Here is a 17,916-nt window from a genome sequence, read left to right as displayed (position 1 = left end):
TCAACAAAACCTTAAATACCACAATTCTTTTTTTTCAAAAAGTGGACATTGAGTTAAGTGTTAAGAATGGAAACATTTCAAGAAACAGACTCATCACAACATTAGAAATGTGAGATTTATGCACATTAACAGCCAGGATTGCATAACACTCAAGATATATATTTTTTTAGCAATTCCATTGTTTTAGTAACATTTTACTAATGCATCAGTTATTTTCATCAAATTCCAATAAGCAAAAATATTCAGCAAGAACAGAATGTGTTACTGACGCACATGGTGGATAACTGAAAACCTCTTCTGGATTTTTTTTTTGTTTTGTTTGTTTGCTTGTTTTGTCTTTTCAAACTCCCAACATTTTCTTCACCATGTATCCAGGCATGTTGTAGAGGAAAAGAGCCAAGATGGCCAGCAGCAGGAGAGCAGTGACAATCTTGATGGTCAGCCACCTGTACTGGTCACACACCAGGTGTTTTGCAGCTTTGAAAGGGATGAGGAACCAGAGGAGGGCAATATCTGGACGGCTGGTGGAGTACAGAGATGTGAACAGATGTTAAAGGAGCCAAAAGAGGTCAGCAAACTAAAAAACGATCAATCCTCGACTTCGACAGAGGAAGCTCCCACATGCTGATACAGCGAGAATGTTCACGTTGGTGCTCAGGTGGCATTTATGAGCCAAATTCCAAACTGTGTCAAGTTAAAGGATTACTTTTAACCTTTGACTTTAACCTGCAGGTCTTTGAAACTCATGCTTCTTGCACAACATTACTTTACTTTTGAAGTATCCTTTATCAGCCTTTCTCATTTTTTGCACCTGCACCATTAGTTTTGCATCCTGATAAACATATATTTCCACAACTCAGGAAACCTCTACTATGCAGTAGCTGCTGCGTGGTTCCTTCACTCTGTTTTGTTGGACACTTGTCTCTGTAGCCTTTATCTGAATTCACTCTCTGATCCAGTTAATAGACCAGGATTAATCTTTTACAGTAACATAATGCTCTGTATTTTTTTCACTTCTGTTTTTCACTCTTCTGGCTCAACTTGGGGGCACTTCTTAGACCATCTATGAGTTGTTTGTTTCTAGAATTTAAGTACTGGAAAGCACAAATCATTATGCATACATGGTAATTTCCTTATTTCCTTGCTATGTCCTCAGTGAAGACCGGCTCTCTTCTCTCTGACTTTTATGCATCATTGTGCAGAAAAAAATAAAAATAAATGAATGTCTACCTTAAATGTAGTTTGGATTTAATGTTTACAAAATACCACTTTAATGAAGGCTTAGAAGATGTACCGTGAATATGTCTTTCAGAAGAAGAATACCCGAGACCACGATTTCCGAGCGAGACTTTTTAGTGTTGTTCCAGCTTGCTCTACGCCTATCATATCATTACTTTTATTTAAATGTTACGACTGAGGAAAAACGTGTAGATCGACGGGATGGAAGAAAGAGAGTCAGAAATCATCTGGTTAGTGAAAGTGCTGGAACCTTCTGCAGAAGGGTCTGAGCAACATCTCAAGCTCCCAGCATTTTCTTGATCATGTAACCAGGCATGCTGTACAGGAAAAGAGCCAACATAGCCAGCAGCAGGAGAGCAGTGACAATCTTGATGGTCAGCCATTTATACTGGTTGCAGACCAAGTTTTTTATGGCTTTGAAGGGAGTGAGGAACCACAGAAGGCTGGTGTCTGGACGGCTGGAAGGACAGAAATGTGCATGTTCAGTAACACAGACTTCAAGAGCTATGGACCATTCTGTGACTATTACTCTTCCTTTTCTAATTCTAATTTAACTGTTAATGCAGCTGAAACTACTGAAACAATGATGGAGTGATCAGCAAATAGGAAAAAATTTACAGAATTATGAGAAGCTGAGTGGGATTCTAGGTAGAAATTCACTAAATATTCAAAGAAATAGTAACTTACCATGGAAAGAAAGAAGATCCTAGCTGTACGTGAGGCGCTCGCTTGAAGTTTACGCGTACGAATGTGTTTCTTCAATTTATGAAATTGCATTTTCTTAAAATTCTTTATGCGCATTTATTGTTCTTTATGCAATCTTATTATTCTTTATGCAAATCTATTATTCCATGCTTTAACTGCTCGTTCAAGATGTTTTTTCTTCATATCTATTTAACGTTTTATTTATTAATCAGTTTATCATGATTTTATTCATCACAGCATTTATTTGAATAAATTCTTTTTTAATTTGGTTCCTATTTTGAATAAAGCTTTACCTTGTGATTATTGTCTGTTTGTGTGTGCGCGTGTGTGTATGTGTGCGTACATGCACAGAGATCTTGTGCGCATATGAGAGGTGAAAATAGAAACCAAACAAACTGGACAATGAGAAAAACAGGGGTGATAACATGAAAACCATCTTCATACTTGGGTTTCTCCAGCGGATCTGGTTCATTGCGTCCCTCACCAGCTGGGCTTTTTTCTGCCTCCTCCCCTGTCAGAAGGTGCAGCTCTGCTTCCACTTTACCCTGGAGAGGCAAGAACCCTCTATTAGTTTACATTAAAGTGTGTAATCTTACAGTAGCCAGCGTGTCAAAGAACTCAAACGGAGGAAACTGCTGAAGTTTTAAGTACAGCCTTAAGCTTCACACATAGCCTTAATTTGAGAGACCTCAGTTTGTCCCCAGTGAAAGACCATTGCTTCTGCTTTATGTTTTGATGAGTAAGTCCAATCCTTTTAACTTTTGCACTCACTAACAACTAAATGATTCCCTGTGGCATTATATTACTATTTCATGACTAGCGATTTTTTTTTTTGCTCTTTGCCTCCCCCTACAGTTGTAGGATGTAAAAATCTCTGTGTGAGCCCTGCACATGCACATACATATGAATCTGGTGTCATGTTGAAGAGAATTAAAAGAAAAATTATCAAGCAACCTTAAAGCAAAATGGTGTGGTTCATGGCTGGAAACCACAGTTGTGAACTGTGGTGTTTCAGCCCTCAGGAGCCGTTTCAGGGTCTGTGTAATCCAAAACGAATCAAAAGTTCATAGTTTTAAAGTTCTAGTGTAGCATTTTGTATGACTCTCCTTAGCAAATGTTGGCAAACAGTGAATATGATCATATATCTACTACATTGTAGCTTTTACCACGATCCTAGTATGTTTAAATAGATATTGTAACTGTGGTGGCAGCTGCCAGTAGAAGTACTGTATGTTTTTTTCTCATTTCTGTGCAGGCTAAAATATGTTGAGAACTGGTCCAGTAACTAACTGTCTCACAGGGGAAATGCCTGTAATTAGGACAGCATGAAGGGGTGACATTACACTGTATCCAGCAGGCTGTTGTTGGACCACAATTCCGGAGCAGGTAGTCAATGAGTACACACGATTATACTCGAGTCATTTGATCCGGTACTGAATGCCAATCAAAACTCTTTCCTATTGCATCCAAAAACCTGAGTAAGATGGTATGGGCGTTTCTGATCAGTGTAAAAGGGGCTTATGTTAGTGATGCTGCCATGGCAGCACTAGCGTCACAGCAGTTTAGTAAAAACACTTTAGTTTCTGCTTTTACTTTGACCCACCGTGAGCTCAAACTCATCCTCCTCATTTCTGGCCACAAAAGGCCACCACCCTTTGATCCTCTTCTGTTTGAAGATGGACACCATGGGCATCTCTGCTTCATTTGTCACCATTTCGATGGTGCACTGCTTGGGAGTCTTGGCGCCACGTGGGAAACGGTTCAGGTCCAGCTCAATTGCCCCTGTGATGACATTTTTAAACTGAATTGAGCATAGCAAATGTGAATCAACAAAGTAGAAATAAACTCAGCTGCAATATTGATTAAATTGCATTCAGTCAGTCTCTCTAAAATATGATGAATCCAGTTTTTCAGAGTCCTTCTTGATAAACAAAACCTTTATAAATGTTTGTCTGCAATACCCAGGAAGTCATCTGCAGAGAAGTGGTCGGCATCCCACACTTGCAGATTAAGCCGAGCTGGAATCTTGTACTCAGTCTCATCCCAGGCAAACATGGACTCCTTTTTGGAGATGACAATCTTCTCCTCAGCCATAAGGTAGTCAAAGGGGTAGACAAAGCGCCAGTTAAAGTTGCCCTCTCCAGTGATGGAGTGATAGTGGACGTCAGTGTCCTGTTTGTCCTCCTGCTGGCCTTTCAACCAACTGTAACAGGAAAAGCGGTGTCAGTGGATTGACAACTTTTCTTGAACTTAGAACTCATCATTGTCGTTTGAATCAAACTAAGAGTTAAATCTTAAAAGTAGCAGGAGAGAGCAACACAACACATCAATAACTGATAATCACCCTCGCACAAATATGTCACTTGATTTCTCGCCAGTGAAGATATCGTCATCCTCCAGTACAACTTCGTCTGTGTTCCAAACAATCACCCTCAGTTCAAACCTGCACACAAACAAAAGCGGTGACACTCATTTTTATTCCTGTCTGTGGTAACGTGTGAAAGCATTTTCAGCTTAAAGCTTATCATGAAGATAACCTCTTAAGGTTTTGAACTTCACCAGCAGTATTTTTGGATAATCATAGCTAAGACTGTGTATATGAAAACTTTGACCCATACGCCTTAGGTTTCCTTGGTGAAATGTCAAGTGCAGGCCCAGGCGCAGTCATGTCCTTGGGGAACATATCCACCCACATCTCAATTCTTCCCTACACACCGTTGAATATAAGAAAACTTTGCCAATCAGGGCGCAGATAAACAGCAGAAAAGATCAACGAATACAAAGAAATCTGTTTGATTTACATTGACATTAATACATTAACGTACTTGTTCAATTCCTGGTTTATCAGGGTGGAGCAGTGGCCTGGTCTCCACATGCTCTGGAACAAGTTTGCAGCCAGCTCGTGGGATTTCCTCCCAGTGCCTCAGCACAGTCAGAGCAAGGTGTTCGTCCGTCTGCTTCTTCAAACCTGACAAACATTGCCAAACGTCTGAGTGATTCCTCTTTAAGAACACACACTAACAATAGCTTAGCATGGAGACATGTGGTAGTCTTTTCCAGACCAAGCACATCAGTGTTCTTCTATTGCCAACCTTATATTTTGATTGTAGGAATGTGACCTGCCTCTCTAGTCAGTAATTATGAGATAAACAGAATGTGATCAAATACCATTTTCATCCTCTATCTCAGTTGGTGCCATGAAGACACGGTTCTCCAACTTCACTCTTCCTCCAGGGCCGTAGTGTGGCCCATCCAGTTTACCATCCTTACACAGCTTAGCCAGGATTTGTGTGGGTTTCATTGGGTCTCGCCACACGTTGTAACCATGGCTGCAGAGTGAATACAAAGAACAGTTATCTGAACAGTAACCAACTGTGCAAAACTATAGACTCTATTCAACAAGTATGAACCTGTTTGCCTTTCGGAGAGTCTTAACAGATGTGTTGAGGTTCAAAGTAAGATTCCAAACCACAATAGAATGAAGTACTTGAAGGAACTTTTGAAAGTTAATCTTGCTATTCTATGTCTTAAATATGAGGTAATATTCGTCGCTTAGTACCCCACAAATAAATGATTTAGTACAGTTTGCCTCATACTGTTGCAAGGAGTTCAGTTCTGTTTCTTACATGGCGTAGTTACATGAAATTCCACATGTGGCTCTGTGTTTGCTGTAGAAGCGGTTCTCCAGGTCAATCTTGGTTTCTCCAATCAGATCATCGGTTCCCACCAGGTCCCAGTCATAAATTGAAGCTGTTAGTGTGGAATCCATTGGGAATGTGGCCTCCACATCAAAGGATCTGAAAACATGAGAAATACACTTTCAGTCTTTTCTACGATGGGCAGAATAAAGTAAAAATTATCAGATAATGTCAATATTTTGATCAGAAATATAGCCTTTGTATCACTTACTTGCCAAACAAAGGGTTCAGTTGCTTTGATATGTAGTTTTCTTTGTCTTTGATCTCTGTTTTTCCCAGTTTGATTGCAATGTAGGGATCAGCTTTCCCATTTATGTCTGCTGGATGCAGATCAGTCGCCTATCATAAAATGGAATGATTTCAATATCATGTCAATAACAGCAATGAATATCCCTGTTGCACATGGCCTCACTCTGAGAGATTAAACTTGTCATAATGCGACAAATTGCAGAGCACACTGCTTACCCTGATGACATAAATGCGAACAAGGACATTGATGGGATCGTTGTGAGGAATGTTCTGAAACATTCCCATGTTGGAGTCAAAGCTCATGTCTCTTGGCATATCATCTGACACTTTATACATGCACAGTGAGCCCTGTGTTGGCACAGTTAAACAAATAAAAGAGTGTATTTGAAAAACACTTGCTACCAAAAAGACCACTTAAAAGTCCAAGTATTTCAGGGTCAAAGTATAACAAAACAACTGTTTTGTTAGCTGAATTAATCATCTTTGCTTGATGTTATTCTTCAAATAGATCATGCAGAAAGCATCTTACTTTGAACTTTCCAACAATCCTGTCCTCGTCTGTCACATTTTGGTCGTCGTCATCGCCGCCCTTTCCTCTGAACAGGTTAAAAGTGTGCAGCCAGTCTTCAAAATTGTCAAAATCACCCTCCAGTTCCTTCGGATACACCTTGTTCATAAACATGAAAATTAAGGGTTTTTGAATGACCTCACCTACGAATGTGGAACCTTGTTGAGATTACACAACCACCCCGATGATCAAGTACAGCCATCACAAGTAGCTGTCCAGTACCTTCAGCTCATCCAGCTTTGGCTTTTTCTTCTCGAACGGCTCGATTAACTGCTTCTTCTTCTTTCCTTTTCCTTTCTTGGTGCCTTTAACTGGAGAGTCATCAGGTTTGATTTCTGAGTGCAGGTAAGCAGTCAGGACAGAATGGAGAGGGGGTACATGGGAGGGGGGGGGTGAAGGAGCAGAGCACTCGAGACATGAATTCAACATGAAAGTTGCCAAAACCAGCTTCTACTGCATACAGCAAGCATACCAATGAATTGTATACTTGTGAAATATACATTTCAGTGGGCATACTTGGTGGCAGGAGTGTAACAGGATCCTTCAGGCAGGATGTTGCATACTTTTTGTAAATCTAAAAATACAGACCAACAACTTCATTGGCTTTTGTCATTATAAGTGAAATCTTCATAGATTACATACAATTTCTATCATTTTCTACAAGAAATATTGTTTCTGAACTGCCAAGTTGGCAAGACAGTGAATTTGAATCTTTGAAGTTGACAGTATGTCACTTAAATGAATGCTCATCATGTTAATAATCATAAAAGTCATAAAAATGACTTGACGTGTCCTTTTTCAATGCGTTCTTGTTGACAACTTTCATGGTCAGCATACAGCTAATATGCATAATATAAGATGATAAAAACAAAGTGGTTGTCCCACAAGTGGAAAATTGGATTCATGTCAGCATCTACGTGGCAGCACTCTTGGACTATGAAGACTACGAGGTTCGCTACTGCACTGAAGAAGAAAACAACAGAGTTAGTGAGCTGAGAAAAGATCAATATGCATGGATTTAAAATCATATAAGATATGTCAGATAGGCACTCATAATGAGCTACTATGAGGTTCTTTAGAGCTAAGAAACGAGAGGTGAATACTAAAATTGCCAGAGAGTTTAGATTTAAAAGAAAAATATCTGAAGTAAAGCAAATTTAGTGGCTTTTCTGTCTGATCATGCAGTCTGATAAACTTTAAACATACACACAATTTGTACACTTGACAGTATAGAAATAAATAGTAATGATTAATACAGTAATGATTGATTCAGGTTGACATAGAGACACAAGATACCACAATAATAAATGTAAATCTCATAATGGTAAATGTAAAACGGATGACAAATCATAACTGGTCACATTAAAGATCTGGCTTTACCTCCGCCATCTGCAATATCCATGTCATCTTTGTCCTCTGAGTCTGAGAGAGCTGCCTCTTGAGCTTTGAGTGCCTGAAGGAGCAGAGGCTTATTCCTTAGGTTTATTTATCAAACTTATCAACTTCCATAAAACATTTAGATTGAAATCTGGGGTGATTGAGCTTTAAAAAAGACCACAAAGACCTTAAAAAAAGAGCGTTTGGTTTAGTCAACCATTATAAGTCATACTGAGTTACTATTTTCAGAATATAAGAACATAGACTCCTGTTACCAACCTCAGTCAAAGTTTCAATGGAGGCAAAATATTTGGACCACCAGTCCAGCATGCTCTCATCAAGTTCCTCCTCTTCCGGCTCATCACCCTTCTTCCTCTTCTTCTTTTTCCCCTTTCCATCCTTGTCATCATCCTTGTTAGTCAAACCACTCATCGGTCAGGCTTTAATACATCTTGAGCTTACATGAAAATATCTCAATTTGATAGAAAATATGCAAAAAGTAAGCACAGTTGCTTTGCTTACCTCAACTTTGACCACGGCTTCCGAGCACTAGGGAAGAACAGCACACAGATTGTACATTGTGAAATAACGAGCCAGTATATTTCTGGACAGCTAAAAAATAAGATTCACATCTTGTCCCATGTGTATTTCAATCCATTTCTTTGATGAAGAATAATTGTTTGAACTTGTCTTGCTCTTGAATTAAAGTTGCATCAGATTTAAATCAGATGTGAAACTTACAGAATCTAGTTTGACCACAGTTTCAGTCTTCTTAAACGTAGGTTCAGGTTCCATGTTGACAACAATAATTTCCTCTAAAAGACAAACAAACAACGTGACCATTATGACATTGTCATAAACCTCAAGGAAACCACTTTATTGCACATGCAAACTTATGCTCTACCTTTCCATTTGAATCGTAGCCCTGCATGTGTTCCCTACACTGCAGTGAAACCCCATTATAATATAATTCCAGATACCTGTTGTGGACCAGTTGTTGGCCTGCTTGTCTGCTCCCCTGTAGATGAACTTCCGCAGGGTGGTGACAGCATTGGAGCCGACCAAAGTGTAGCGGCCAAAAGCTCTGCAGTCCACAACTCGAATGTTCAGCGGTGGGTGGAGCAACTCGTTCTCAGGTAAATCCTGACACATAAATTCAGAGTTGGTTTAACTAACTTTTAAATATTGTGTGTTAAATATGTGTGTAATTAAGCCTTCAGTTTACAGAATACTGGTGGGAAGACTGTATTGCCTCTGCTACGAATCAATGTGGTGGGAACAGTATGTTTGTCTGTCTGCTTGTTGGTATGATTATTCAAAATGTTACGGACAGCCTTGCCCAATTTTGACACACTTAATTGTTTATGTTGATCTGGATTTGGAATCAGGACTTTTAAACTCAGTCTTGGCAGAGGTATGCAGTCTTGGGCTGCTCTAAATGTCTGTATGATTGAAAAGAGATGATACAGTACCACTTCAAACCACTTGACCAGAGTGCTGAAGTTGGGGTTTTTCTTGTAGTTAGCAATGAGGGCAGACTGAACTCCCTTTCCTGCACATTCAATGTCCACACGAGGCCGATCCACCTGGGCGAGATTCACCCTCTTCAAGTCTCTCAAACCCCAGAACAAGACCTGAAAGTAAAAGGATTTAAGCTGGTTTTACCAGTGCTGTACATTATAACAAATATATTTTTGAAAATGACATAATACATATTTCCAGTCACTGTGAAGCATTCACCTCAATCCTGTACTTGCTGAGCACTGGTCTGATCCCCAGTGGTACAGGCAGGATCGGACCACGGTCTATATCTGTGGGACCATCTATGGGAGGAAGGTCTGCTTTTCCATTGGGGCCGATCTAAGAGACGGTTCAAAGCTATGTAAAACCACTGCTGTGATGGAAATGTAAGCTCACAAGTGGACAGGAGAGAGCTGACCTGCAGTAGTTCAAAGGCTGCCAGCATCTCTCCAGCAGCGCAGTTCCCACGGTAGATCTGGTAGTACTCCAGTTGGGGAGGAAAGCGTGGGGGCCCATAGTGCTCATCTGCCATTTTGACCACAGGCTTAGCAAAGGTTCTGCCCATAAAGTCAGCTTTACCCTGGGAGCATTCGACAACACAAATAAGTATGAAATCTGGACTAAATGCCTGAAAGTTTGCTCTTTTTCACATACCATATCCAATATGTCTAATTTTCACTCTGCCTTTATTAAAAAAAGAAATGAAAGAAATCTGATTGTAGTGTAATGATTCATTAGTTCAGTCAACAGGAAGAAACATGGCTTAAGTTGCACATGTTTCTTGGCGGACTAGATAAAAAAAAAAAACTGAAGGTTAAAAAGAAAAACAAAGCAAATCAAATAAAGAAAAGCAACATCCCTAAAATAACCAGTGAACTGCAAAACAGATGTGTAATGTCATAAGATCCCTCCACAACTGCTTAATGTCTCAGAAAACTGTGCAACTATATCTTTCTTGCAGTTAGTGGTTATAAAGATACAAAATTCCTGTTGGCCACATACAAAAGCACAAATTATCACTTAAAGGAATGCAACAGGGATAAGATTTTCAAGGAGGATCCATCTATCTGTCCGTACGGACATATCTTATTCCTCTTGCATGCCTTTCAATACAATATACTCTGCACACAATGCAGTGCTGCTACCGTACATCAATCCAATCCACACTCTACTTATCCAAAGGGTCATCCAAAACAATGGTGTTATTGTCAGGAGCAAATATAAAATTGTCAGTCAGCAAACATATTCTTTTAAGATATAAATCATGCCATGATATTACAGCAGTTGCATGACAAAATATTATGTGTATATCACATGCTGGTTAAAGACAGAATTATTAAGTTGATGAAGATGAAGAAGCATAATAAAACAGCTGCTACTTAGAAGTAAGATGCACAAGGTCGAGTGTTTGTTCCCATTGATAAGAATTTGAACAGAGTGTAATCTCTATTTGAAAACAACCCTCACCACTGTGTCTTGGTCATAGATTTCAATGACAATGATCGGAGGGTCATCTCTCAGTTCACTAGCCTCCCCAAACAGCTCCACGTTCTCAAATACTAACAGCTGGTCCCATGTAGGGCAGAGAGTCTCAGCCAGCACCTGCAAAAAAAAAAAACAAACCAGAAAAACATTTCAGGTGATTTAGAAGCTGCTATTCTGTGAGTCATATCTCAAGCTGGAAGCTATAAAGCCTATAAAGCCTTCTGAGCATGCTCACCTCAGTGACTTGGCTTTGAGTTGAGAAGAAGACTCTTGCAAAGGGATCAGACAGACCTGTGCTGTCGGCGGCAAACAGGCTGCGAGCCTGGTACATGTGGACCCTGAGCTGGAAGATCTGTTTCACTGCAGAGAAACATTCAGTCCATCTAATTGTCTTCAGATAAGAAACACATACCTAAATTGTCTTTGTTGAGAATTTAAATCACTGTACATATCCTCATTGAAGATGTCAGATTTTCAAATGATGGAAATGTTTTTTTAAAAAGTCTCTGTGTTGAAAGTAGGCATGGCAGAAATACTGAGCCAGATGTCTTACTCATATAGGTGAGGCTGATGGGAGGTGAAGCTGGCAGGCCAGGTCCTTTGGACAACTTGTTTTCCTCAAACCCATTGGGCAGGCCGCTCAGGTAGTCTTTGCGCTGCCTGTTCAGACCCAGCCACAGGTAGATCTCTATCTTGGACTGCACTGTCCAGCCAGCTGGCCCAAAACCTTTCTTACCAGGGATCTTTATGAAACCGGATAACATAAAATAATTTCACTACTGCAGGAAAATATTAGCGCAAATGATAAAAGGATTTAGGTAAATAAATAAAAGTGCATATCAGAGTTCGTTATGTGTTCTGATTATTTCAATATATTTAGAGTTTACTCACCCTGAGGAAGATTGTTTTGACTTTGCCACAGTCCTTTCCCTTCTCCTCATCAATACTGGAGTAAAGGATGTCTTTGGAAGGAACACGTGCATAAGCAATACGCTTCCCATTACTTATCATCCATATGAAGACATCAGGAACGCTGTGCTGAGGCTGTTGTAAGAAAATAATCCACACATTAAACACGTCAGTGGAGTAACTACAAAATTGTAAGTAAATGCAACAATTATTATAACTTGTGCATTGACATGTGTGCTGTGAATCTTACTTCATCTGCCATGAAACGCAGCTTTGCGAGGAAGTTCTGAGCCAGCTTGAGTTTGTCCCTCACTGTGCTTTTTTTCACCTGTGACCTCATGGCTTTAGCTTGTTGACCTATAGCTTCCTAAAACCAGTGAGAAGTTCAGCAGTTTAGTAAGACAGAACAAATATTTATGATAAACAAGTAAAGGGGAAAAAAGTTGCTGTCTGTTGTCGACTCACCACTTCCGACAAGCACAGCTTCAATCTCTCCCTGTCAAGTTTGGTTCTACCCGACTGACTCTGGTCCTTATTTGCCAATGAAAGAAACTGACTGGAAGAACAAGAGCTTAGTTAGTGCTAACATTTCAATTATTAGATAAGATTAAATGATTTTTCAGCGTGAAGTTCATGACCACCTACTTGCATCCTTGGCTGAGTTCCTCAAGAACACCCCTGAGCCTGCGCTCAGGGTAGGTTTTCTCTGTTTTGATGATCTCGTGCACATCATTTAGTCCATCTTCCTGTGGAAGCAGGTGAATATTTGACTCCAACTTATTCTGCTGATTTAACTGTACTGACTGAAACACATTTTACTGTTAATGAAGTGTTTAACTTGCCAGTTTATCGGCAATGTTGTCCATCATGTTGGCATTGTACAGCCTCCTTCTCTGATCTTGCCAATAACTCTTGATGTAAATACACGGCTTCCTCTCAAAATAAGGCAGGTGGAAGTAGTTTCTGTGGATTAAAATGTGAACATGTAGTTTATTTAACAAGCAAGCTGGTTTGTTAAATGTGGTATGAACGGTCCGGTCTACTAATCTTACAGAAAGCTTCCAGAGGGCTATTTTTAGCAATGCTTTACAAGTGAGATGTTGTACCATCCAAGCTAATTTGACTTAAGAATGTCGCTGCAATCCATTCATCAGCAACTTCTTGTTTAATAGGTGGTTTATTTACACATTGTTATCACTCTATGACTGTTTGATGATCTTATTGCCCTAACCGATCAGTAATGACAGGTTTCATGGGTGGTGTAGATGCCACTGAAGACATGTCTCCGTCATCATCCATCTCCTCCTCACTGGAGTTGTGGATCAATTCCGTTTCTTCCTCATCGCCATCGCCTCCACCCTTCTTCCCCTTTGTTTTTGGCTGGACAGCTCCATCAATCTCGTTTCCGTAGTAACCTGGTAACATCAGCCTGGTTAATGCTGCCTCTGTGCATTTTTGTGTCTCACCAAATTCTGTTCAAATTGCAAATGCTGTAACAAAAATACCTATGGTGACCTCAAAGCTGATTGGTTTATCACCAATTTTTCTGTCAATCATTGTAGCCTCCAGGAAAGACCCAAAGAGAAAAAAATCCTCAACCTTGCCAGTAGCAGTCTGTTGAAAAAAATGCACAAGTGTGAAAACGTGAGATAACAAAAGCATTACTATTTTTTGGCAGGAAGCATGTTTATAAAAAACATCCAAATCACTTGAATTCATTAAGTATTGACAGATATTACTATGAGAACTTATCATGATTGTTGCTCACTTGAATTTGTAAGGTCCCTAACAAAAGTAAGCCACATTGATGCAAGCAGCTATCAATAATGCACGGGGGGGCTAAATAAGGACTATTAATAATTCACAATAATCGCAGCACAATGGCCTGTCAGCAGATGAAACAATAAGCTTCCTCTGCATGGCTGCCCATCTAGGCAAGGACCCACCTCTGAGATGTTGGGCACTCCCTCCAACTGAACCTCTGTGGAGCTGCTAATGTCAGGCGAGGAGGGGTCCAGGATCTCTACACCTAGGCTGATTAGCAGACGGGCCCTAAAGGACACCCCCTCTCCCAGCCCTTCATTTAGCTCCTGGTACTCGTCCATCAGGGTATAGGTACGAGTGGAGCCGTACATGTTCACCCAGGCTGGTCCCAATGTAGGAAGGAATCCTGAGAAATACGAATAAATATGATATGCATCTGGTAATTTAGAAATTAAGCATAGAAACTTGCTAGATGCATTTTACGTGAGAGGGTGGATCTGATTCAAAGGGGAAACCATTTATCATTAATATTCCAATTGCACAAGAAAATCCTCTCTTACTAAATGTTTCCATCTCCGCCACTAGCTTCGAATCAGGTCATATGTTTGTAGGATGAAAAGCTTTATGAGATAGAGACATTTTATTCGAGACTAAATGATAAATCACCTTTGTCCCCATCATTGGAAATCTTCCGTAAGTCCAAGAAGTGTGTTCCCATTGCGACATCATTCACTTTATCTGAGTCACGGATCTGGATCTTCATGCGTTTGCAGAGTGGTGGAAACATCTCAGTGAAAACAATTTGCTCATTCCAGATAGGCTCATAGCAGCTCTTTTGAACTGAAGTTTTCCCCTGTAATAGCAGATTGTAATCACACATGAGTTCTAATGATAAATAGTCAACACAAAAAAAGAGAACAATCATTAGTTGTGCTCTCCGTCAGCACTCACTTTCTGCCCAGCAAACAGGACTTGGACATAAGGATCAACCAGGTCCTTATTTTCTCCTATGAAGGCCTTTTTGACGTTGGCCATGATGCTCGTGTTCATTCTGGGGAGTCCCTCTGCTCTGTAGATCTTCAGGTAATAACGAGCCCACTGTCGCTCTGCGGGAACCCCCTCTGGTAGTAACAGGTTACTGACACACAAAAAAAGAGGATTTTTTTTTTCAACAACTTGTCCGCTGATTAAGCAATAGTAGTAATTGCTCAGGAAATTTTCTATTTTTTTTATATTACCCCTCTATGTCATCGTCTTCGGATTCATTTGCCTTGTGTGGAGTTTTTATGGTGTCCCCTTTAGCCACAACTGCAATATCACATTTAACGTAGCCTTTACACCCCGCTGTGATGTCGTCCGGGTCGGACAACAGGGCCCATTTGTGGTAAAACTGATGTTCTGCAAAACAAATGGAGAAATGAATTGATATCAGAGTTCTTGAAATAGAGTGATGATTGCAAAACTGATTTATTAGAACTTAAGATTTCACTGACTGTTTACCTTGCTGAGTGTAGATCGTGCCCACGTCCAGTTTAAAAGTTCCTACCAGCGTTCCACTACGCAAAAGATTTTTGGAGTGAATAACCTACAGGAAGGTTCAGCAAAATAGAAATTGCAACATTAAATATTCTGCTCTTGTGCCAAGTGGTCTATTTATATCAGTATGTTTCATGTTACACTGATAGTTACTTACAGACAGTTTCAGGATTTTGTCAAACATGACATCTGGGGGGACGTGGAAGTCAAATACAAAATACTGGAGAAGAGAAAATTTTTTAATTATATTTATTCTTATATTTAGAAGCAAATTTCGTAACAACATGCTGACTGGCTCACTTCGTTGTAGTAAGGGCAGTTAGTTGACTCCTTCATTGAGGTGTACTTTTTATCTTCTCCGATCTCTACGCATACCATTGGATCCATGTTCAGTCCCACCAGCTGTCTGGCTTCAATCACTGTCACACTGACCTGAAAGTAAATGAGCACTTGATTGACATCATCACATCAACCACAACACCTTTAATATTTACTCAACAGTGACTTTTCTTTACTTGGTAATCAACCGGTCTTCCAGAACTGGGCTCCATCTTGATGTCTGGCTTTGATCTGAACAGCAAGGACCCAGAATGAAAGCAAATATTTAAATAAATACACATAATTTGGAAAAAGCTATGGAGAAATATCTAAAAAGAAGCCATGCTTGCCTTTTATTGGATACGTTGGTGGTGACAGCAGTGACTGAGGCCAGTGAGATGGTGTCGGGGTCTGGGCCACCTCCCATGAACATGCCTTGGCGATCCAGGTCTTCCGTCTCCAAAATTGCCGGTTCATCTGGACGTCAAATAGAAGATGCACTATAAGGAAAACTTCTACGAAAACAGAGTTATTCATGTTGATATTAAAGACTTAGAACTTGCTGACACCATGGAAAAGGTTGGTACAACAGTGAGTTTCTATGAGACAGCATTATTCTCCAGGTCATCTCTTGATTCATATCAGTGGCACTATGTGACATGGAAATGTGTTGATATGCACCATTTAAATGCATTTCAGTTTACAGCTGGATTGATTAATGGAAATCCAAAAAGCTACTACATAATGTAGAGCTCACAAAACAATATCTAGTTGGATGAGAGCATTTTCAGTTTTAATAAAATGTTCTCAGATAAAGGGGAAAATAAGCCTGAAATGAGTTAGTATACAGCAGGGGTTGTGTTATATCAGCCAGGACTTTCTCACTTCTTAGACCTGATTATAATGATCCATCTAAGCTGATACCTCCGTTTCTGTCCTCCTTGTTTCCACGGTGCTTACTGCGCTTCATGGTTCAAAACAACTCTTTGTGTGCTCTGTAAAAGAAATTTAAAGTGACTTACAGTTTCGTAGATGTTAGAGAAATAAACTGATATTGTCAACAACACTGTACCAACTACTATTCATCAATCAAAAACCAAAGATGAGTTACAATGTTTTTTGCATGTTACTCTTGTTTTCTATGTGTCTACTGGAATCAGAGCTCTTCTTTTTCTATCTGAGGGGCCACAAAGTATGCCGCTAAAAAGCATTACTTGGCCTCAACAACAACAACAACAAAAAAAAAGCCTGGAGGGAACTGGAAAATGCCAGGACTATTGAGAACATTTAAAACCTTCAGTGCTACTTATTCAAACCCCAAACACACAATAGAAAGCATTGTAACAGAACTAGAATGTAGCCCATGATCTGATATTTTAAGAGGAGTTTCAGTGTGTGACCACACCTCAGTAGGGCCTTTCAGTTAATTAAATCAGCTGACCGTAATGCATCATCTGAAGAGGATACATTTTGCATTCACTGTGAAACACAATAGGCTTGAACTGGATAATATGAGGAAATTAATCAATAAAGTGCCTATAAAGCTGCACAGTTATAATATAAAAAATATCCTCTATTTTTCTGCATGATCAGGTCTGATAAACATTTCAAATGTTGCCATGTAGGACTACCACTACATCTTATAGTTTCCTTACATTTTCAGAGTTATAAAAAACAGAAAAGTAAACAAAGCATCTCTTTTAAACCAGCGTCTCATTGCTTAAAGCTTCAGAAAATGACACACGAAACAAACACCCACATGAGCTACATGTTGAGCATGCAGTTAGAAATGAGACAGAAATAGAGTGTAAAGTATTAGATTTTTCACCAGTATCCAGAAAAAGGAAAAACTTCTGTCTGACAACTTCAAAGAACAAATATTAATCATCAAAAGGGCCCTTGACAAAGAAAGCCTTTCATGGACAATGCAACGCACTAAGGCCTAAATGTCAAAGTGTGGGTGTAACATCTGATCTTTCTATGATGTGGTGTTGCTAATAAAAATATGATTATACATACCATACAAGAAAAAGGATTCTCTCGTCTCCTTCTTCTAAGTAGCTCCAAGAGTTGTCCTCAGAAGAAAGCAGAAAACAGACTTTGAAGGTAAACCTTTTGAACCTGAAAACTTGAGAGACACTACATGAACATTTTAGACATTTCCACTGCACCGAGAATAAGGCTTCAAAGTTAAGTTGTACAGAAAAGAATTGGGTTTGTCCAAGCCTGAAGTTGAGCAGAAGTGATGTGATATGCCAATGAATAGTGCATGAAGGTTGAACCCGACACTGGTAACTATAACTAGTGACTGCTGAGAGACGTCACTCTGAGCAGAATCTGCCAATCTTTAAAGGCTCTGAACACTACAAAGGACATGATAGTAAGCATTTTTACAATGGTCACTAAAAATCATACCATCCAGATGTAACCAAATTAAAAAGATTGTCATGTCTCTTTTTATACTACAGGGACTCAGCATAATGTACCTCAAAAAGCCTCATCAAAAGTGATGGAGTGACAACAGACAAAGTGCTAGATGTTGTATCT

At 39.7% G+C, this 17,916-nt stretch overlaps 1 protein-coding gene across 1 annotated transcript; it reads right to left on the bottom strand.

Annotated features, from left to right (window-relative positions):
- Positions 1-1,516: 1,516 nt before the first annotated feature.
- On the bottom strand, positions 1,517-16,339 carry LOC140270040 (otoferlin-like). Its single transcript, XM_072365110.1, has 41 exons — positions 16,294-16,339; positions 15,720-15,846; positions 15,567-15,621; positions 15,352-15,483; positions 15,209-15,271; positions 15,016-15,100; positions 14,754-14,913; positions 14,467-14,653; positions 14,182-14,368; positions 13,698-13,921; positions 13,257-13,365; positions 12,983-13,166; positions 12,594-12,714; positions 12,397-12,497; positions 12,217-12,307; positions 12,002-12,118; positions 11,734-11,886; positions 11,396-11,585; positions 11,078-11,202; positions 10,825-10,959; positions 9,776-9,937; positions 9,577-9,696; positions 9,309-9,470; positions 8,817-8,979; positions 8,578-8,651; positions 8,359-8,385; positions 8,116-8,247; positions 7,840-7,912; positions 6,682-6,794; positions 6,421-6,558; positions 6,108-6,239; positions 5,854-5,981; positions 5,571-5,741; positions 5,113-5,273; positions 4,770-4,912; positions 4,563-4,651; positions 4,289-4,387; positions 3,906-4,147; positions 3,548-3,726; positions 2,389-2,489; positions 1,517-1,697 (listed from the first exon to the last, which is right to left on the bottom strand). Exons 1-41 carry the CDS (start codon positions 16,337-16,339, stop codon positions 1,517-1,519), a joined length of 5,382 nt encoding a protein of 1,793 aa, XP_072221211.1.
- Positions 16,340-17,916: the final 1,577 nt, after the last annotated feature.

The sequence above is a fragment of the Leuresthes tenuis genome, unplaced genomic scaffold (assembly GCF_036924035.1).
Source record: "Leuresthes tenuis unplaced genomic scaffold, fLeuTen1.0.hap1 SCAF_15, whole genome shotgun sequence".
NCBI classification, from domain to species: domain Eukaryota; kingdom Metazoa; phylum Chordata; class Actinopteri; order Atheriniformes; family Atherinopsidae; genus Leuresthes; species Leuresthes tenuis.
The sequence above is the reverse complement of the archived record's forward strand: the minus strand, read 5'-3'. Positions and strand labels throughout refer to the sequence as shown.

Excerpts from the sequence above, each read along its gene's own strand:
- LOC140270040 (XM_072365110.1), bottom strand. The coding sequence starts at position 16,339 with ATGAAGCGCAGTAAGCACCGTGGAAACAAGGAGGACAGAAACGGAG. Across the intron at positions 9,471-9,576 it reads TCAGCAAGTACAGGATTGAG|GTCTTGTTCTGGGGTTTGAG; the intron begins GTGAATGCTTCA and ends TTTTACTTTCAG. Across the intron at positions 6,795-7,839 it reads GGATATTGCAGATGGCGGAG|AAATCAAACCTGATGACTCT; the intron begins GTAAAGCCAGAT and ends ACCTGCACTCAG.